At 41.9% G+C, this 19990-nt stretch overlaps 1 protein-coding gene across 4 annotated transcripts in view; it reads left to right on the plus strand.

The window, feature by feature from the left end:
* Positions 1-19990, plus strand: part of rps6kc1 (ribosomal protein S6 kinase polypeptide 1) — a 195065-nt gene that overhangs the window by 142103 nt on the left and 32972 nt on the right. For 3 of the 4 annotated variants that reach the window (XM_068045016.1, XM_068045017.1, XM_068045019.1), the window contains 2 exons: positions 825-2576; positions 2863-2952. In XM_068045016.1, coding sequence (XP_067901117.1) covers positions 825-2576; positions 2863-2952 — 1842 coding nt within the window. Of the gene's footprint in view, positions 1-824; positions 2577-2862; positions 2953-9548; positions 15584-19990 lie in introns of those variants that run through there. The other variant, XM_068045018.1, reaches the window with a different exon arrangement.

Genomic DNA, 19990 nt, shown 5'->3' on the forward strand with positions numbered 1-19990 from the left:
CTGGCACAGTAAACACAATCAATTGAACATGATAATAGCCCTAGATGTTCATGTGGGCTGCCATTATTTGTGCAGATGCTTAGTATGATTTTAGTACCTTGGTGAAGCAGATAATAATAGGCTTTATAGAACAAAATATTTTAGATACGTTAACAGGATAAAAGTAAGTACATTGCTTGCACTTATATTTTATGTATAAATTATTTTGATTTGTGTAAAGTTGTGATACTTTGGAACATTCCTGAGAACCAATCGATAGCTTGTAATGGACACGACGCAAAATATTTCTCAAAGATTGATTTCTTTTTAATGTTTGTTTTCTTACTCATTATTACAGGAACATTTTAAATGTTTATTGAAGTATTCAGATTGATTCTCTATGTAAAAATACAAGCTTATCCAATTGTGGATATTAAATGTTTGTTAAGCCTGTTACTTTTGATGTTGCTCATAAATTGAGAAAGTTGATAGGGCTGCAGTGAGAAAATAACTCATCGTTTAACACCCCTCGTGAAATATCCTGTTGCTTGTGCAGCTGCAGGATTTCCAGCATGCTATTTGCAATGATGTAATTATGCTAAGAAGCATTGCATGCAATGGCATTCCCTGCAGCTGTAAAATATTACAATGTTACAAACTACATTTCTACACATGATATGGTTAAGAATGCTTACATAGAATTGTACTAAGTTAATATTTTGTTTAATGGTATGAACAAGTAAGAAGGTCACTCGTTGAATGATAGTGAATCAAAAAAATCTAAAATAAATTGTCTGGAATTTTAAAAATTTTTTTACTAATTATTGTTTTCTTTGTGAACTTAGGGGGTAAACTGTGGTCCTATGTAAGCAAATTCCTCCAGAAGAGATCTGAGGAAAGTTTTGAATCTCTTGACTTGGACAAACATGGCCCCAAATCAGTACATGGTAATTTTACCATGGGCCAGTCGAGCACTGAAGGCATGGACAGCAGTGTAGGCTCGGTGGGAAGTGACCTTGGAAATATGCTTCAGGGTCTGCCTTTGAAGAGTAACCTGACTTCAAGTTCACAGGATGACAGCAGTGCCCCAGATGAAGATACTCAGGACAATTCACATGAACTGTTAGGGTTATCATCATCGGACTCTGAAGCAGTTGAAGAAGAATGTACTAGCAGCTATCTTACATTGTGCCATGAATATGAACAGGAGAAAAAAGAACCTGACAGTCTAACTTCTGAAACCTTTCCAACAGTTTGTGAAAATGTACCTAGAAGTTCCTCAGACATGCAAATGACCTCACGGTCACATTCTCTTCTTAGTAATGACAGTCTTTGTTCCCCTGCTACAAATCAAGAGCTTCGGTTCTTCACAGAGGATATTAACACTCAGCTTTTTAGCCCGACAGAAGCCTCTGAGTCTCTAAATCTTTCCAAAAATAGTCCAATGGAATTTTTCAGAATCGATAGCAAAGATAGTGCAAATGAATTGGTAAGTCTTGACCTAGCAGAAAAATTCCAAAATGTAAAATCAGAGTCAGCACCAATTTTTAATCTGGTATCTGAAGTGGACAATAACGAGAACAGTTTTGATACAAGTGACATTAAACTGGAGTCAGTTGTCTTTTTGGCCCCAGATACTTGCAGCAGAGGATCCTCAAATGATTCTGTACCAGTTATCTCCTTTCAGGATGCAGCAGGTGGAGATACAAGCAGCTGTGAGGAGGGAAGGCCTGATCTATTGGTGAATTTGCCAGGTGTTTTAGAGGATGGTGAGGCAGTTGGACTGGTGTTATCTGATAAATGCAGTGTGACTAACACTGATAATTCAGAGAATAGACTCTATGAAAAACCTGACGTTTTACAAATTAATTATAATGTCGCTCATTGCATGAATTCACAAGGAGCACTGGAACAGGTTTTGCTGGAGGAAGATGGCTCTTGTGAGGCAGGTGTAGATAATACCTCAACACAACAGTTACAACTTCCTGAGAATAGAAAGGAAGAAGATTCATATAAGCAAAATGTCAGCCTGCCTGTTGAGAAGGAAGAAGAACTTAATTCCTTGTTTGCCATCACCCATGCTGAAAATATGCCATCATTTATGACTGTTGCATCTTGCAGCACCTCAGACTTGGCATGCATTCATAGAATTCTGAGCCCTATTCCTCAAATACATGACCGAGTCAGCCCTTATGGTACAGATTCAGGTGAAGATAGCTCAATTTATTCTGATCACAAAGAAGCTTCCCTAACTATAAAAGAAAAATATACAAATGAAAAAGATATTTCAGATGAAGAGCAGACATACGGAGAACACACAGATAACTGTGACAAAGACAGTGTCCCACATTCTGAGGACATAGAGCAAAAGGCAGTGGCAGAAAGCCACATTGTCACAAGAGCAGATGGAGATAAGTTAGTATCACACATGTTTAAAGAGCTGGAAGAAAGTTTTGTGCAAGCTTCCAATGCTTACATTCCTGAGAGCTCCATTCAGTATTGGGCCGCCGAGATAGCTGCAGCTCTTGATGCACTTCATCGAGAAGGAATCATATGCCACGATTTAAACCCAAACAACATCTTGCTGAATGATAAAGGTCAGGAACTTTTGCAAATGCATTTTTTTCTAATATCTTTTGCTGTTGCTTACTTGCTTCCAATTAAGTGAGTAGGCGTTTTATCCTATAATTAGTATCTTCATTTCCTGTCTGAAGCCTCATTTCCAGTGCAGTGAATTCACCCACAGTAATAGCCTCTAGTGCTTAATGATGCCATTATTCTTAATGATACTGTTTTTTAGCTACAAAAGAATAATTACAGTTCACTTCTACAGAAAATGTCGGAAAAAAATTGTTTTGATTTCTCATGTCATTTTGTTTTTAGGACACATTCAACTAACGTATTTTAGCAGATGGAGTGAGGTTGACGATTCCTGTGACAGCAGTGCCATAGAGAAAATGTACTGTGCCCCAGGTTAGAACACTTAGTTGCATATAAAGTACTTGGTAAGCCTTCTCTTCTGTCCATTATGCAGCCCACATACCTTTCTTTATGTGTGTAGTCCATTTGGTATGCAAAGCATTTCTTTGCAATTAAAAAGTGTGACATGGGTAGAATTTATTATTTTTCCAAAAAAACCTTTGGTTCTTATGTAAATTTATATTGAATGGGGATTTTATAATTTAAAAAACTTTGGATACTCATAGCTTCCCTGAAAAGAAAATTGCAAGACTTGCAGGAGTAAAACAACTATATTCTCTGCTTAAAATTAAGTTTCAAACAAATCAAAGGGAGAAACAAAACAGCCATTTTTCATTAATCTCTTTGAGGCACTAATATACATTCCTTTTGCTGCCAAGAAGTTTTACCAATCTTTCCTTAAAAAGGTTAAGCCCAAATGAAGCTAATCTCATGATGCAAGCAGAGGCCAATCTGAAATCTAAGATAATCTTTTGGCGTTTTAGGGGGCGGCGCGGGGAGAGGGGAATGGTGATGGGGGGTTGCTTTGCATGGGAGATTAAGTGGGATAGAGGTAGCCTGTGAGGGGCAACATCAGCCAGTGGGGGTTAAAGGGAATGGAATTGGATGCCAGTGGATGGATTGGAATGGGAAAACAATTTTTATTTGGAGAGTTTGGTCAAAATGTTGCTCATTGGGGGATTGGGGAGCAATTTGCTCTGGGGGTGGCAGGGTGTCGGGAGGGTGGGCAAGTGTGGCAGGATCTTTCTGAATGGGAGCCATGGGGAGGTTTACCTAAGAGGTTGATGCTTGTGATTTCTGTGTGTTTGGTTTGGGGTTGACACAACTTTAAGTCTGTTGACCTTGTAATTAATAATCTTTTTTCAGTGCCACTTAGAGAATTTTGAGACTCACCACTGGGGTAATTTTGACTTTGGATGATAGTGTTGCCCTCCGGTTTTAATTTCTGTTGACTTGAGTAGAAAAGAAAATTGAGAGATATATTGGATGGCTGATTCAATATTGTCTGTTTTACACTGTCTAAAGACAAAATGGCCACCGTTGTTTTTCGTCTATAATTGATAGCTGAGGTGGAAAGAGAAATTGGCACACACAACTGTATATTAACAATTAAAATGGAGTGAATGCATGTTTCAGGATGTTGTGTGCAAATGTTTTGAAACAAGCTAAAATTTAAGAAGACATATGGGATCTTAGATATAATAAAAGAATAAGAGAAAATAAGAAAAGAATTAAGGGAAGGATGAGAAAGAGAGGATCTTGGAAAATGTTAGAACAGCAAGCACTTCTATAAATATCTTAGTAAAAAAAATTGTTAAATGTGAGTTGGTGCTTGAGAGGAAAGGATATTGAGTTAGTCAAGGATAAATGGAAACTAGTGGGGACGTTTAACACATACATTACAGCAGTGTTTACAGAAGAGGATATTGTAGAGGAGGTAAATCCTGAATTGATTAAATGTGAGATGAGAAGTATAATCAAAAGAAAACGATGGAGAAGTTAGTTATGCTAAAAGAGCAAAGTGCCAGGACCTGATGGATACACCCAAAGATGCTGAAAGAAATGGGGAACAAATAGTAGACAGCATAGAAATTATATTGCAGGCTTCTGTTGAGTGTGGTGTGTGCTGGGGGATTGGCAAGTAACTAATCCTTGCCATTTTCAAAAAACAAATAGTTTATTATCTGTGGTGGGTAAAACTTAGGAATCTTTAATTAAAATGATATGACTAAATATCTAACTGAGGAGAAAATAGAAGAAACCAACAGATATTTTAGCAAGAAAAGTTATATTTAACAAATCTGAGACAATGCCTTCAGGAGATGACCAATTTGATGGATGGGGAAATGTGGGGCTGGATTTTATGCGCTCGCTGCCGATCTCGGTGGTGAGCTCCAAAAATGGTGGCCCGCCCTTGCGGGTCACATGCCAAAGAGCCACCGCAATCTCAAGCACGGCGGCTCATTTAAATAGCCAGGGAGGGCCACCCTCCCACCCCCTCAATCACGTAGAGGGGGCAGGCTGTCTGGACCCAGCAATGGCGTCCGCTGCCTGTGCACAGGCGCTGACGCCATTTTTAAAGGGCTGTCAGCCCTACCGGCTTATTTAAATATTTTAAGACAGATTGAATAAAATAAAATAAATACATTTCATTTGCCCCTCTTCCAGCAACCCCCCCGCCCCCCCCCATAACAATTAAATTAAATATTTGCCCTTCCCCGACCAATACACTTACCCGTAACGTCAGACCTTCTCCCTCCAAATTGCATAAAGTTAAAGTTCAACCCTTACCACCATCCATTACACCCATGACGTTTATTTGAACCTCCAAATCATTGATATAGATTGTGAATAGCTGGGGCCCAAGCACTGATCCTTGCGGTACACCACTAGTGACAGCCTGCCAATGTGAAATTGACCCATTTATTCCTACTCTCTGTTTTCTGTCTGCTAACCAGTTCTCAATCCAACCCAGTTTCGCACCACCACCCCCCCCCCCCCCCACCCCCATGTGCTATAATTTTGTTTACCAACCTCTTGTGTGGGACTTTATCAAAAGCTTTCTGAAAATCTAAATATAGTACATTCACCGGTTCCCACTTATCTGTTCTGTTAGTTACATCCTCAAAAAACTCCAACAGGTTTGTTAAACATGATTTCCCTTTCATAAATCCATGTTGACTCTGCCCAATCCTACCATTATTTTCTAAGTGTCCTGTTACCAAATCCTTTTATTATAGATTCTAGCATTTGCCCTAAAACTGATAGGTTAACAGATCTGTAGTTCCCTGTTTTCTCTCTCCCTCCTTTCTTAAATAGTGGGTTACATTTTTCACCTTCCAATCTGTAGGAACCATTCCAGAGTCTACAGAATTTTGAAAGATGACCAACAATGCATCTACTATCTCTACAGCCACCTCTTTCAACACTCTGGGATGTAGTTCATCAGGTTCAGGCGATTTATCTACTTTAAGTCCCATTAATTTATCTAGTTTTTTTTTACTAATATTAATATCTTGCAGTTCCTCATTTACACTAGTCCCTTGATTCTCCATTATTTCTGGGAGGGTTTTTTAGTATTTTCCTCCGTGAAGACAGACACAATGTATTTGTTTAGTTTCTCTGCCACATCCTTATTCCCCACTATAAATTCTCCTGACTCTGCTTGTAATGAACCCACATCTGGCTTTGCTAATCTTTTCCTTTCTACGTATCTGTAGAAGCTTTTACAGTCCATTTTTATGTTTCTTGCTAGTTTACTCTCATATTCTATTTTCCCTTTCTTAATCTTTTTCTTGGTCTTCCTTTGCTGAACTCTAAAATGCTCCCAATCCTCAGGCTTACCTTTTTTTAAGCAACTTTATATACCTCTTCCTTTGCTCTAATACAATCCTTGATTTATTTCATTAGCCACAGCTGGAACACTTTCCTTGCTGGGTTTTTATGCATTAAAGGAATGTATTTTTGCTGTAAAACTATGTATTAGTTCTTTAAATGTTAGCCATTGCCTGTCAACCGTCATACCTTTTAACGTAGTTTTCCAATCCACCATAGCCAATCATAGTTTCCTTTGCTTAGATTTAAAACCCTAGTTTCTGATTGAACTACAACACTTACAAACTTAATGTAAAATTCTATCACATTATGCTCACTCTTTCCTAAAGGCTCCTTTACAATAAGATTATTAATTAGACCTTTTCATTGCGCAACACTAGATCTAAAATAGCCCGTTCCCCAGTTGCTTCCTCAACGTACTGCTCTAGAAAATCATCTCGCATACATTCCAAGAATTTGTCCTACACAAAATTAGTACTAATAAAGTTTACCCAGTCTATATGGAGATTGAAAGCCCCCATAATTATTGTATTACCTTTGTTACATGCACCTCTATTTCCTGATTTATACTGTGATTTACATGACCACTGCTGTTTGCTGGTCTGTAAACAACTCCAGCCCCTTGCTGTTTCTTAGTTCCACCCTAACTGATTCTATGTCTTGATCTTTAGAACTAAGGTAATCTCTTACTACAGTACAAATTCCCTCTTTAATTAACAGAACTACCCCACCGCCACGCAATCCATCAGAGTCAGCATGGTTTTATGAAGGGTAAATCGTGTTTGACTAATTTGCTAGAGTTCTTCGAAGCTGTAACAAGCAAAGTGGATAATGGGGATCCTGTAGATGTAGTTTATCTGGACTTCCAGAAGGCATTTGATAAGGTGCCGCACAAAAGGTTAATACACAAGGTAAGTTCACATGGGGTTAGGGGCAATTTATTAGCTTGGATAGAGGATTGGCTAAGCAACAGAAAACAGAGAGTCAGGATATATGGGTCTTTTTCTGGTTGGCAAGATGTAACTAGTGGAGTGCCACAGGGTTCGGTCCTCGGGCCCCAACTATTTATAATCTATATAAATGACTTGGATGCAGGGATAGAAGGTACTATAGCCAAATTTGCAGATGACACTAAAATAGGTGGGACAGTAAGTTGCAATAAAGAAATAAGAAATCTACAAATGGATATGGATAGGTTAGATAAATGGGTCAAAATTATCTAATAAGATGATTAAGAGGATTGACAAAGTAGACATAGAGAGGATGTTTCCTCTTGTGAGGCAATCTAGAATGAGGGGTCATAGTTTTAGGATAAGGGGTAGCAGATTGAAAACAGAGATGAGGAGAAATTACTTCTCTCAAAGGGTCATGAATCTGTGGAATTCACTACCCCAGAGTGCGGTGGATGTCGGGACATTGGGTAAATTTAAGGGGGAGATAGACAGATTTTTAATTAGAAATGGGTTGAAGGGTTATGGAGAACGGGCAGGAAAGTGGAGTTGAGGCCAAGATGAGATCAGCCATGATCGTATTGAATGGCAGAGCAGGCTCGAGGGACTGAATTGCCTACTCCTGCTCCTAGTTCTTATGTTCTTTTCCCAGCTTCCTGTCCTTCCTGAATGTCACATACCCTTGGATATTCAGGTCCCAGCTTTGGTTTCCTTGTAGCCACATCTCTGTAATGGCTAAAATAAAAGCAAAATACTGCGGAGGCTGGAAATCTGAAATAAAAACAAAGTGCTGAAAATAGCAGTTCTGGCAGCATCTATGGAGAGAGAAGCAGAGTTAATTTTTCAGGTCAGTGAGCCTTCATCAGAACCCTGTTGAAAGATCACTGACCTGAAACATTAACTCTGCTTCTCTCTCCACAGATGCTGCCAGACTTGCTGAGTATTTCTAGCACTTTCTGTTTCTATCTCTGTGATGGCTATCCGTTCATACCTATGAATTTCTATTTGAACTGTCAAATCATCTGTTTTATTGCGAATGCTGCGGGCATTCAGATACAGAGCCCTTAATTCATTTTTTTTCTAACTGTTCTTGTGTTGTCACACTCTTAAGTTGGCAATCACTGTCCCTTCCTGCCATACTCTGATCATCATAACCTTTATTGCTACCTTGATCTAATGCCTTGTCATTTCCCTTTAATTTACTCAATCTTCCCCTACATGATCCCTTCCCCCCACCTATTTAGCTTTAAGCCCTCTCTACTTCTGTAGTTATATGATTCACTAGAACACTGGTCCCAGCACGGTTCAGGAGAAAGCTATCCCAATGATGCATTCTGCACTGTCCCCAGTACTGGTGCCAGTGTCCCACGAACCAGAACCCACTTCTCCCACACCAATTTTTGAGCCACGCATTCATCTCTCTAATCTTACTTACTCTATGCTGATTTGCACGTGGCCTAGGTAATAATCCAGACATCATTACCTTTTGAGGTTCTTTTTAATTTAGCGTCTAGATCCTCATACTCCTTATGCAGCACCTCTTTCCTCGTCCTATCTATGTCGCTGGTACCTACCTGGACCACGACCACTGGATCCTCCCCCTCCCACTGCAAGTTCCTCTCCAGCCCTGAGCAGATGTCCTGAACCCTGGCACCGGGCAGGCAACACAGCCTTCTGGACTCTCACTCTCAGCTGCAGAGAACAGTGTCTGTCCTCTGTCTCCTTCTGTTCCATAAATGACTCTGTGACTCTATGCCTCCCCGAGTTCTTCACACCAAAATGTCATACTAATAAAATCTAATACTTTTCTTTAGACCTGTGTTAAGTTCAGAATGACTCTATTTTCGTATGTTTAGATTTAGCATTTAAAGCAAAACTCCCTCAAATTGTAAAAATATTTCACCAGATTAAGGTGTTATATGCATTAAAGTAATTTAATCTGTTCATTTTCTCATTGAATCTTTGAATTGAGGTGTTAATAAATAAACCCTAGAAAATGTGATACTGTTGTTCATTGCTACGATCATAAACTGTTCATCATGTAATTTGAAAAATTACAGAGTATGAATGGCTCCTCTGATCATTTCTTCATGTAGGTGCATTTGTACTGTAGCTAACTGGATAGCACTCTCGTGTTTGGTGTAACATTTTAGTTACTATGTGTAACCTGTAAAGCAAGCAGTTATATTTTGTTGCATTATTTTGCTGATGTGATTTCCTTTCCTTCCCTCCCAATTGATTATCTCTTATTCCTCTGACTTCTAAAAACCCTATCCTTACTTTGTGCTATTTTTATGCTGAAAGGTACCAAGGATTTTGTCCCAGCAGTTGGAAGGCCGAATAAAGTAATATGATCAGAAACAATGCAACACAGGACTACATGCATGTTGAACAGTGGAAGCAGCACTCCATAGACAGAGCAAAGCGATCCCACAACTAACGGATCAGAACTAAGCTCTGCACTCCTGCTACATCCAGTTGTGAATATTGGAGGGCAATTAAACAACTGACAGGAGGAGGAGGCTCCATAAACATCCCCATCCTAAATGATGGTGGAGCCCAGCACGTCAGTGCAAAAGACAAGGCTGAAACATTTGCAACCATCTTCAGCCAGAAATGCCGAGTAGATGATCCATCTCGGCCTCCTCCTAAGGTCCCCACATTCACAGATGCCAGTCTTTAGCCAATTCAATTCACTCCACGTGATATTAAGCAACAGCTGAAGGCACTGGATACTGCAAAGGCTATGGGCCCTGACATCATTCCGGCAATGGTACTGAAGACTTGTGCTCCAGAACTAGCTGTGTCCCTAGCCAAGCTGTTCCAGTACAACAACAGGTTAAGAAGGCATATGGAATTGGTTAAGAAGGCATCTGGAATGGTTAAGAAGGCAGATGGAATCCTTTCCTTTATTAGCTGAGGTATAGAATACAAGAGCAGGGAGGTTATGCTAGAATTGTATAACTCATTGGTTAGGCCACAACTTGTGTTCTGTGTGCAGTTCTGGTCACCTCATTACAGAAAGGATGTAATTGCACTAGAGAGGGTACAGAGGAGATTTACGAGGATGTTGCCAGCACTGGAAAAATGCAGCTATGAGGAAAGATTGGGTAGGCTGAGGTTGTTCTCTTTGGAACAGAGAAGGCTGAGGGGGGGATCTGATTGAAATGTACAGAATTTTGAGGCGCCTGGATAGAGTGGAGGTGAAGGGTCTGTTCACCTTAGCAGAAAGGTCAGTGATAAGGGGGCATAGATTTAAAGTGATTGATAGAAAAATTAGACGGGAGATGAGGAAAAATTTTTTCACCCAGAGGGTGGTGGGGGTCTGGACCTCACTGCCTGAAAGGGTAGTTGAGGCAGAAACCCTCAACTCATTCAAAAGGAGTCTGGATATGCACCTCAAATGCCGTAATCTGCAGGGCTACGAGCCAAATGCTGGAAGGTGGGATTAGAATAGGTGGATCATTTTTCAGCTGGCACAGACACGATGGGCCAAGTGGCCTCTTTCTGTGCCTTAAACTTTCTAAGATTCTATGAACAACACAGGCATCTGCCTGTGTGGAATATTGCCCAGGTATGTCCTATCCACGAAAAAAGCAGGACAAATCCAATCCGGCCAATTACCACCCTATTAGTATACTCTTGATCATTAGCAAAGTGATGGAAGGTGTCATTGACAGTGCTATCAATAACCTGCTCAACGATGCTCAGTTTGGGTTCTGCCAGGGCCTCTCAGCTCCACATCTCATTACAGCTTTGGTCCAAATATGGACAAAAGAGCTGAACTCCAGATGTAAAGTGAGGGTGACTGCCCTTGACCTGAGCCTGCATTTGACCAAGGGCAGGATTTTAACAAGCCCTCGATGTGGTGATCTGTGGCGGGGGGCCTGAAGATGGCTCTGCATGAGGCCTGCCATGGACCTCAAAGCCGGCAGGGCCTGACCTGATCCTCCCGGCAGCGTGAGGCTCCACGGCAGCACCCCCCACTCCCCGCTGCTGGGCGACGGGACCACAATTTAAATATGCAAATCAATAAAATTAATACATTTAAATACACTTGCCTCCAATCTTGAGGGCCCGCCACAATCTTCCGCGCAGCGGCCGGCACTCCCATGCCTTCAGATCCATGTTCGTGGAAACACGAAGCCACACTGGTGGAGAGGGAGGAGGTAAGTTTGTCAATGTGGGGCGGCTCTTTGGCGTGCAGCCCGTCCATTTTTTGAGCTCGGCAGCGGGCTCTTAAAATCTAGCCCCAAGTGTGGGATCAAGGAGCCCTAGCAAAATTTAAGTCAATAGGATTCAGGGAGAAAACTCTCCACTGTTTGGAGTCATACCTAGTACAAAGGAAGATGGTTGTAGTTGTTGGAGGCCAATCATCTCAGCCCCAGGACATTACTGCAGGAGTTCCTCAGGGTAGTGTCTTAAGCCCAACCATATTCAGCTGTTTCATCAATCACTTTCCCTGCATCATAAAGCGAAGAGGGGACATGAAAAAACACTGGCAGGAAAGATAAAGGAAAATCCTAAGGCGTTTTATAAGTATATTAAGGACAAGAGGATAACCAGGGAAAGTGTAGGGCCCATTAGGGACCAAAGTGGCAATCTGTATGTGGAGCCGGAGGACATAGGTGAGGTTTTAAATGATTACTTTTCATCTGTGTTCACTATGGAGAAGGACAATGTAGGTGTAGAGATCAGGGAGAAGGATTGTGATATACTTGAACATATTAGCATTGAAAGGGAGCAAGTATTAGCTGTTTTAGCATGCTTAAAAGTGAATAAATCCCCAGGCCCAGATGAGATGTATCCCAGGCTGCTATGTGAGGCAAGGCAGGAGATAGCACGGGCTCTGACACAAATTTTCAAATCATCTCTGGCCACAGGAGAGGTACCAGAGGATTGGAGGACAGCGAATGTGGTACCATTATTCAAGAAAGGTAGCAGGGATAAACCAGGTAATTACAGGCCAGTGAGTCTAACATCAGTGGTTGGGAAACTATTGGAAAAAGTTCTGAGGGACAGGATTAATTTCCACTTGGAGAGGCAGGGATTAATCAGGGATAGTCAGCATGGCTTTGTCAGGGGGAGATCGTGTCTAACTAACTTGTTTGAATTTTTCGAGGCGGTGACTAGATATGTAGATGAGGGTAAAGCAGTTGATGTAGTCTACATGGACTTCAGTAAGGCTTTTGATAAGGTCCTGCATGGGAGATTGGTTAAGAAGGTAAGAACCCAGGGGATCCAGGTCAATTTGGCAAATTGGATCTAAAATTGGCTTAGTGGCAGAGGTTGATGGTTGAGGGTTTTTTTTTTGCATGTGGAAGCCTGTGATCAGTGGCGTACCACAGGGATCGGTGCTGGGACGCTTGCTGTTTGTAGTGTACATTAATGATTTAGACGTGAATAGAGGAGGTATGATCAGTAAGTTTGCAGATGACACGAAAATTGGTGGTGTCGTAAATAGTAAGGAGGAAAGCCTTAGGTTACAGGACGATATAGATGGGCTGGTAAGATGGATGGAGCAGTGATAAATGGAATTTAATTCTGAGAAGTGTGAGGTGATGCATTTTGGGAGGACTAACAAGGCAAGGGAATATACAATGGATGGTAGGACCCTAGGAAGTACAGAGGGTCAGAGGGACCTTGGTGTCCTTGTCCATAGATCACTGAAGGCAGCAGCACAGGTAGATAAGGTGGTTAGGAAGGCAGATGGGATACTTGCCTTTATTAACCGAGGCATAGAATATGAGAGCAGGGAGGTTATGATGGAGCTGTATAAAACGTTAGTTAGGCCACAGCTGGAGTACTGTGTGCAGTTCTGGGCACCACACTTTTGGAAGGATGTGATTGCACTGGAGAGTGTGCAGAAGAGATTCAGCAGGATGTTGCCTGGGATGGAGCATTTCAGCTATGAAGAGAGACTGAAAAGGCTAGGGTTGTTTTCCTTAGAGTCAGAGAAGGCTGAGGGGGGACAGAATTATGAGGGGCATTGATAGGTTAGATAGGAAGTAACTTTTTCCCTTAGCGGAGGGCTCAGTAACCAGGAGGCATAGATTTAAGGTAAGGGGCAGGAGGTTTAGAGGGGATTTGAGGAATTTTTTTTCACTCAGAGGGTGGTTGGAATCTGGAGCACACTGCCTGAAGAGGTGGTAGAGGCAGGAACCCTCACAACATTTAAGTAGTATTTAGATGAGCACTTGAAACGCCATAGCATACAAGGCTATGGACCAAGTGCTGGAAAATGTGATTAGAATAGTTAGGTGCTTGGTGGCTGGCACAGACACGATGGGCCAAAGGGCCTGTTTCTGTGCTGTATAACTCTGACTCCTGACTATGACACTATAAGATCAGAAGTGGGGATGTTCGCTGATGATAACGCAGTGTTCAGTACCATTCTCAACTCCTCAGATACTGAAGCAGGCTGTGCTCGCTTACAGCAAGACCTGGACAACATTTAGGGCTGATAAGTGGCAAGTGACATTTCTGCTGTACAAGTGCCAGGCAATGTCCATCTCCAAGAAGTGAGAATCTAACCCTCTCCCCTTTATGTTCAATGGCATTACCATTGCTGAATCTCCCACTATCAAGATCCAGGGGGTTATGATTGACATAGAAATTAACTGGATTAGCCATGTACATACTGTGGCTACGAGCAGGTCAGAGGCTGGTAATTCTACAGTAAGTAACTCGCCTCCTGACTCCCCAAAGCCTGTCCATGATCTACAAGGCACAAGTCTGGAGTGTGTTGGAATATGCTCCACTTGCCTGGATGAGTGCAGCTTCAACACCACTCCAGAAGCTCAGTATTATTTAGGGTAAAGCAGCCTGCTTGATTGGCATCCCATCCACCACCTTAAACATTCACTCCCTCCACCACTGGCCCATAATGGCAGCAGTGTGTATGTGACATCTACAAGAAGCACGACAGCACCTTCCAAACTTGCGACTTCTACCACTTAGAAGGACAACAGCAGCAGATGCATAGGAACACCACCACCTGCAAGTTCCGCTCCAAGCCACACACCATTCTGATTTGGAACTATATGGTCATTCCTTGACTGTTGCTGGGTCAAAAACCTGGAACTCCCTTACTGCCCTGTTGGTGTACCTACACCTTATGGACTGCAACAGTTCAAGAAGGTGGCTCACCACCACCTTCTTGAGGGCAATTAGGGATGGGCAACAAAAGCCGGCCTCACCAGCGACGCTCACATCCCAGGAACTAATAAAATACACTGTAAAGTAATTCCAGAATAGATGCACTGACAGTTAATTTGAGTTGTATTAATTTACATAGCTAATAGGCTTATTAATCATATTTACTGTAGAATGTGTTATTCATCTGGCAGGTGCTATACTTCTGTCTTCTGTTCAACAATCCAATGTGATATCTGTTGTGATTTCATTTTAACCAACTGATTTGAATGTTAATAGTCCTATTTGTGGGCGCCACATCACTTTCACCTGTGCACGTGCAAGTGGATTGAAACTGATTTCGATAAGGAATTTTTTTTTCTCTGACACCTGGTGAGGACAGCTAAATGGGGTCTTGTTGTCAACCATGACAGTATGTTAGCATGAATCAGTTAGAGCATATTTTTATGGAAAGAGCTGTAATAAAAGCAAGCAACCTGCAGGAGATGTCATGCACTACTGATGAAATCCTTGTCGGCAAAGCATTACAAATGGTGTCCGCAGAAAAGCACAGTTGGCACAACAGCCTTAAGTAAATTATTGACTGGACAGAAGAAGTTACAAATTGACTCAGGATTAAGTACTTCAATGCAGAAGGCCCATTAGCTCTTTGATTTTCCCTGATATAAATATTGGAACGTCCCTGTGCAGTATTGATTCTGGTTGCTGCAAAACTATATTTTTAAAAATACAGATTCACTGAAACTTCAGGAAATGGTGTTCAAATCCAGCTTGTAGATTTATGTCATGAATTTCTTAATAAAGCTTTTATATATTGGATATACAAATGTCTGGAGAGGGGGAATAAGACCGTGTAAGAGAATAAAAGCTGAATTTTTTGTAAGACCAAGTAATCTCTACCTATGGATTCTGACACCAGCTTCTTGTTCTATGCAAGTTTCTAAATATGTTTTCCTCTCCTCCCCATTTAAATGATTATTTTTCAGATGACAGCACATCTCGATATCTAAGGTGACCTTGTGCCCTTTTGTCTTGTAGTCTGTACTATTAATAACTTGTAAATGACCCATATTCACGTTAACACACATCTGATTTTTTATCAGCTCGTTCATAAAACATGAGAACACATTGATGTGCCTCATTTCAGAGACATCTATCCTCATAACTAGGATTTTACCTGGTGAAGTGCTGTTCAGCTACTGAATAAATATGCTTTATTTATAAATCATTGTTTTACATATTTTCTTTAAGGGGACAGCATGCATCTATATTTTTCCATAATTAAAAAACCAACCATGTATTTTCACTCATCTAGAAGGTAGGATTCTGTTTCTTTTTTAAATGGTTTATCCGAAGCTCAGCCCAGTTATCCTGTTAACGTGCAGATCAGATGGAGTGACAGGCAGGATACTGTTAGTGAGCTGCCTGGGAAAAGGGCTCAGGTGGAAAGTAAGAAGAATTAATAACACAAGCTGATCACTCTACCAATATTCAAAATGGCAGGTATCAGGAGCATCATTTCACTTAAAATTAATGAAAAATATTATTTTAAAAAACGAATCTTAGAATTGAAATATTAGCAATTCCATCACAAACAACAGCTTGTGATTTCCCACTTGCTGAAAAACAAGTGTCGCAGAGCAACTTAATACATGAACCAAGCTTTGAGCAACTTAATAATGGTAAATTCTTGATAGCCGTATTGTTTCTTTTCTGATATGTATATACATTGAGTAAAATATTCGCCTCTCCGAACAAAGCAAACTCTATTCTTTAGCTTAAAGCCTTACCAACAACGAAAGTAAGTGGTTCCTTCTCTTCAAATTAAGACTGCTCCATATTTCACTACATTATTTTGACCGAATTGGTTTTGTTTTTACTAACTCCCACCTACACCATACCAATTGAAAATATAAGGGCCACTGTTGGCAATGTCATTGCCATATTTGTGCCTGAAAATGGAACAGTAATAGTTGGGAAATGGAGGAGGATTTGGTCCCACCCTTATCTCTCTGTTTTATGAGGCAATTTTCTGCCAGATGCATTTTGCAGGCACAGAGAGCTTCCATTCAAAGAAAGGAGTGAGGCACATTAACCTATGTAAATGAGAGCAGCAATGGGATGCAGACCATTTTACATCCTGCGGGTATTGTGTATGGCAAGTATCCAGTATGCCCATGAAAACCTGGCTGGAGGAGGCAAATTGTTTGAAAATGAAATTGTTAGAATTAGCAGCTTTATGTTTGGTGTGGCTAAAAGGTAGTGGAAGGGAGCTAAATTAAAAGGGAATTTTATCTGGTGGGGTGGAAGGGGAGAGAGTGCAAAGAGGTATCAACTAATTTGAATGTGTAGTAGCCTTTGAATTAAGAGAAATCTTCATCCTTTTTCCCATGCCTTCCATGTTGGGATTCAAAGCTGGAAGGGAGCTGCAGATCTATAGTCTGCTTTCTTGTCAGTACTGAATTTTTAATCGCTGAGAATAACAGCATTGGCAACAGGTCACTTGGAAGATCATAATATGATTGGACAGAGTCAACATGGATTAATGAAAGGAAAATTGTGTTTGGCAAATCTGTTAGTTTTTTTGAGGTTGTAAAGGGGAACTAGTGGATGTAGCATATTTAGATTTTTCATAAAGCATTCTATAAGATGCCACAAAAGAGGTTATTTTATTTGTTCATTGGTTGTGAATCAGCATTGCCCATCCCGAATTTCCCTAAGACGGTGGTGGTGAGCTGCCATCTTGAACTCCTGCAGTCCATTTGGGGTAGGTACACTTAGTGTTATTGGGTAGGGAGATCCAGGATTTTGACTCAACGACGATGAAGGAACTGCAATATATTTCCAAGTCAGGATAGTGTGCGACTTGGAGGGGTACTTCAGGTAGTGGTGTTGCCATGTTCTTGCTGCCCTAGTCCTTGGTGGTACAGATTGCAGGGTTGGAAGGTTCTGTCTAAGAAGCGTTGTAAATTGTATGCACTGCAGCCACAGTGCGCTGGTGGTGGAGGGAGTGAATGTTTAAGATGGTGGATGGAATGCCAATCAAGTAGACTGCTTTGTCCTGGATGGTATTGAGCATCTTGAGTGTTGCTCAAGCTGCAGTCATCCAGGTAAGTGGAGAATATTCCATCACAGTCCTGATTGAACTTTGTAGATGGCGGAAATGCTTTGGGGAGTCAGGAGGCGAGTTACCGCAGAAAACCTGCCCGGCTCTTGTAACTGCAGTAATTATGAGGCTGGTCCGGTTATGTTTCTGGTCAGTGGTGACTCCAGGATGTTGATGGTGGGGGATTCAGTGATGTTAATGCAGTTGAATGTCAAGGGGAGGTGGTTAGACACTTATTGGAGATGGTCATTGTCTGGCAGTTATGTGGCATGAGTGCTACTTGCCAAGCCCAAACCTGAATGTTTTCCAGGTCTTGCTGCAAGTGCTTCATTAGTTGAGGAGTTGCAAGTGGATCTGAAAGCTGTGGAACTTCTCCATTTCTCACCTGATGATGGAGGGAAGGTCATTGATGAAACAGCTGGTGCTTTGCAGTGGTTACTCTTACCAATACAGTCATGGACAGATGCATCTGCAACAGATAGATTGGTGAGGACAAGGTTAGTAGCTTTTCCCCCTTGTGTTGGTTCTCACACCACCAGCCACAAGCCCAGTTCTTCAGGTCTCTGCCAGCTCAGTCAGTAGTGGTGCTGAAAAAGTGAGCCACTCTTGGTGATAGACAGACATTGTACTCTATGCCCTTGTTACCCTCATTGCTGCTTCTAAGTGGTGTCCAACTTGGAGCAATACTAATTCATCAGTTGTGAGAGGGCAATAGGTGGTAACGAGCTGGGGTTTTCCTTGCCCATGTTTGACCTGATGCCATGAGACTTCCTGGGTTCTGGAGTCAATGGTGAGGACTCCCAGGATCATTCACTCTCAACTGTGTATCACTGTGCCACACCTCTGGGATGGTGATCGAGGAGTCTGGGTCATTGGCCAAAGGTATGATTCAGTGAGTATGACTATGTTAGGCATGAAACAGATCAGAGACACCAGCAGCAGTGGCAGAGAATAAAAGAGAGAGCGTGCGCGTGGGGTAACAGCATGGACTTGATTAGAATTAATTCGAAATGCCAGCAGCGGCAGTGGGAACAAAGAGAGAGAGAGTGGGGGAACAGTGTGGATTTGATTGGTGTATTTCCAAAAAAGCATGGAATGATGTCAGAGGATAGTTGTTATGATTGGTTGGTAAGTATTAGTTTTTTTTTAATAAACTGGGCAATGGAGGCGGTGGTGTAGTAGTATTGTCATGGAATAGTAATCCAGAGACCCAGGGTATTCCTTTGGGGACATGGATTTGAATCCCACCATGGCAGAAGGCAGAATTTATTTATTATTATTTATTTATTTTATTTCGAGATTCAGCACTGAAACAGGCCCTTCGGCCCACCGAGTCTGTGCCGACCAACAACCACCCATTTATACGAATTAACCCCATATTCCCTACCACATTCCCACCATTCTCCTACCTCTTACCTACACTAGGGGCAATTTACAATGGCCAATTTACCTATCAACCTGCAAGTCTTTGGCTGTGGGAGGAAACCAGAGCACCTAGCGGAAACCCACGCAGTCACAGGGAGAACTTGCAAACTCCGCACAGGCAGTACCCAGAACTGAACCCGGGTCGCTGGAGCTGTGAGGCTGCAGTGCTAACCACTGTGCCGCCCAACAATTAATCAATTAATTTGAATTCAATTAATAAAAAAATCTGGAATTTAAAAAAAAGCTAGTCGAATGATGGCCATGACACCAGTGTTGATTGTTGCAAAAACCCATTTGGTTCACTCATGTCCTTTAGGGAAGGAAATCTGCTGTCCTTACCTGATCTGGCCCTACATGTGACCCCAGACCCACAGCAATGTGGTTGACTCTTAAAATGCCCTCCAAAATGGCCTAGCAAGCCACTCAGGTGCACCTGACTGCTAAAAAGTCGATAAGGAATGAAACCGGATGGACCACCTGGCATCAACCTAGGCACTGGAAATGACAACGGCAAACCCAGCCCAGTCGACGCTGCAAAGACCTCCTTCCTAACATTTGGGGGCTTGTGCTAAAGTTGGGAAAGCTGTCCCACAGACTAGTCAAACACCAGCCTGATATAGTCATACTCACCGAATCATACCTTACAGACAATGTCCCAGACACAACCATCACCATCCCTGGGTATGTCCTGTCCCTCGGGCAGGACAGCCCCAGCAGAGGTGATGGCACAGTGGTATACAGTCGGGAGGGAGTTGCCCTTGGAGTCCTCAACTTCGACTCTGGACCCCATAAAGTCTCATGGCATCAGGTCAAACATGGGCAAGGAAACCTCCTGCTGATTACCACCTACCATCCCCACCTCAGCTGATGAATCGGTACACCTCCATGTTGAACACCACTTGGAGGAAGCACTGAGAGTGGAAAGGGCGCAGAATGTACTCTGGGTGGGGACTTCAATGTCCATCACCAAGAGTTGCTCAGTAGCACCACTACTGACCAAGCTGGAAGAGTCCTAAAGGACATAGCTGCTAGACTGGGTCTGCAGACGGTGGTGAGGGAA

This window comes from Heterodontus francisci, chromosome 13 (genome assembly GCF_036365525.1).
Source record: "Heterodontus francisci isolate sHetFra1 chromosome 13, sHetFra1.hap1, whole genome shotgun sequence".
NCBI lineage: Eukaryota > Metazoa > Chordata > Chondrichthyes > Heterodontiformes > Heterodontidae > Heterodontus > Heterodontus francisci.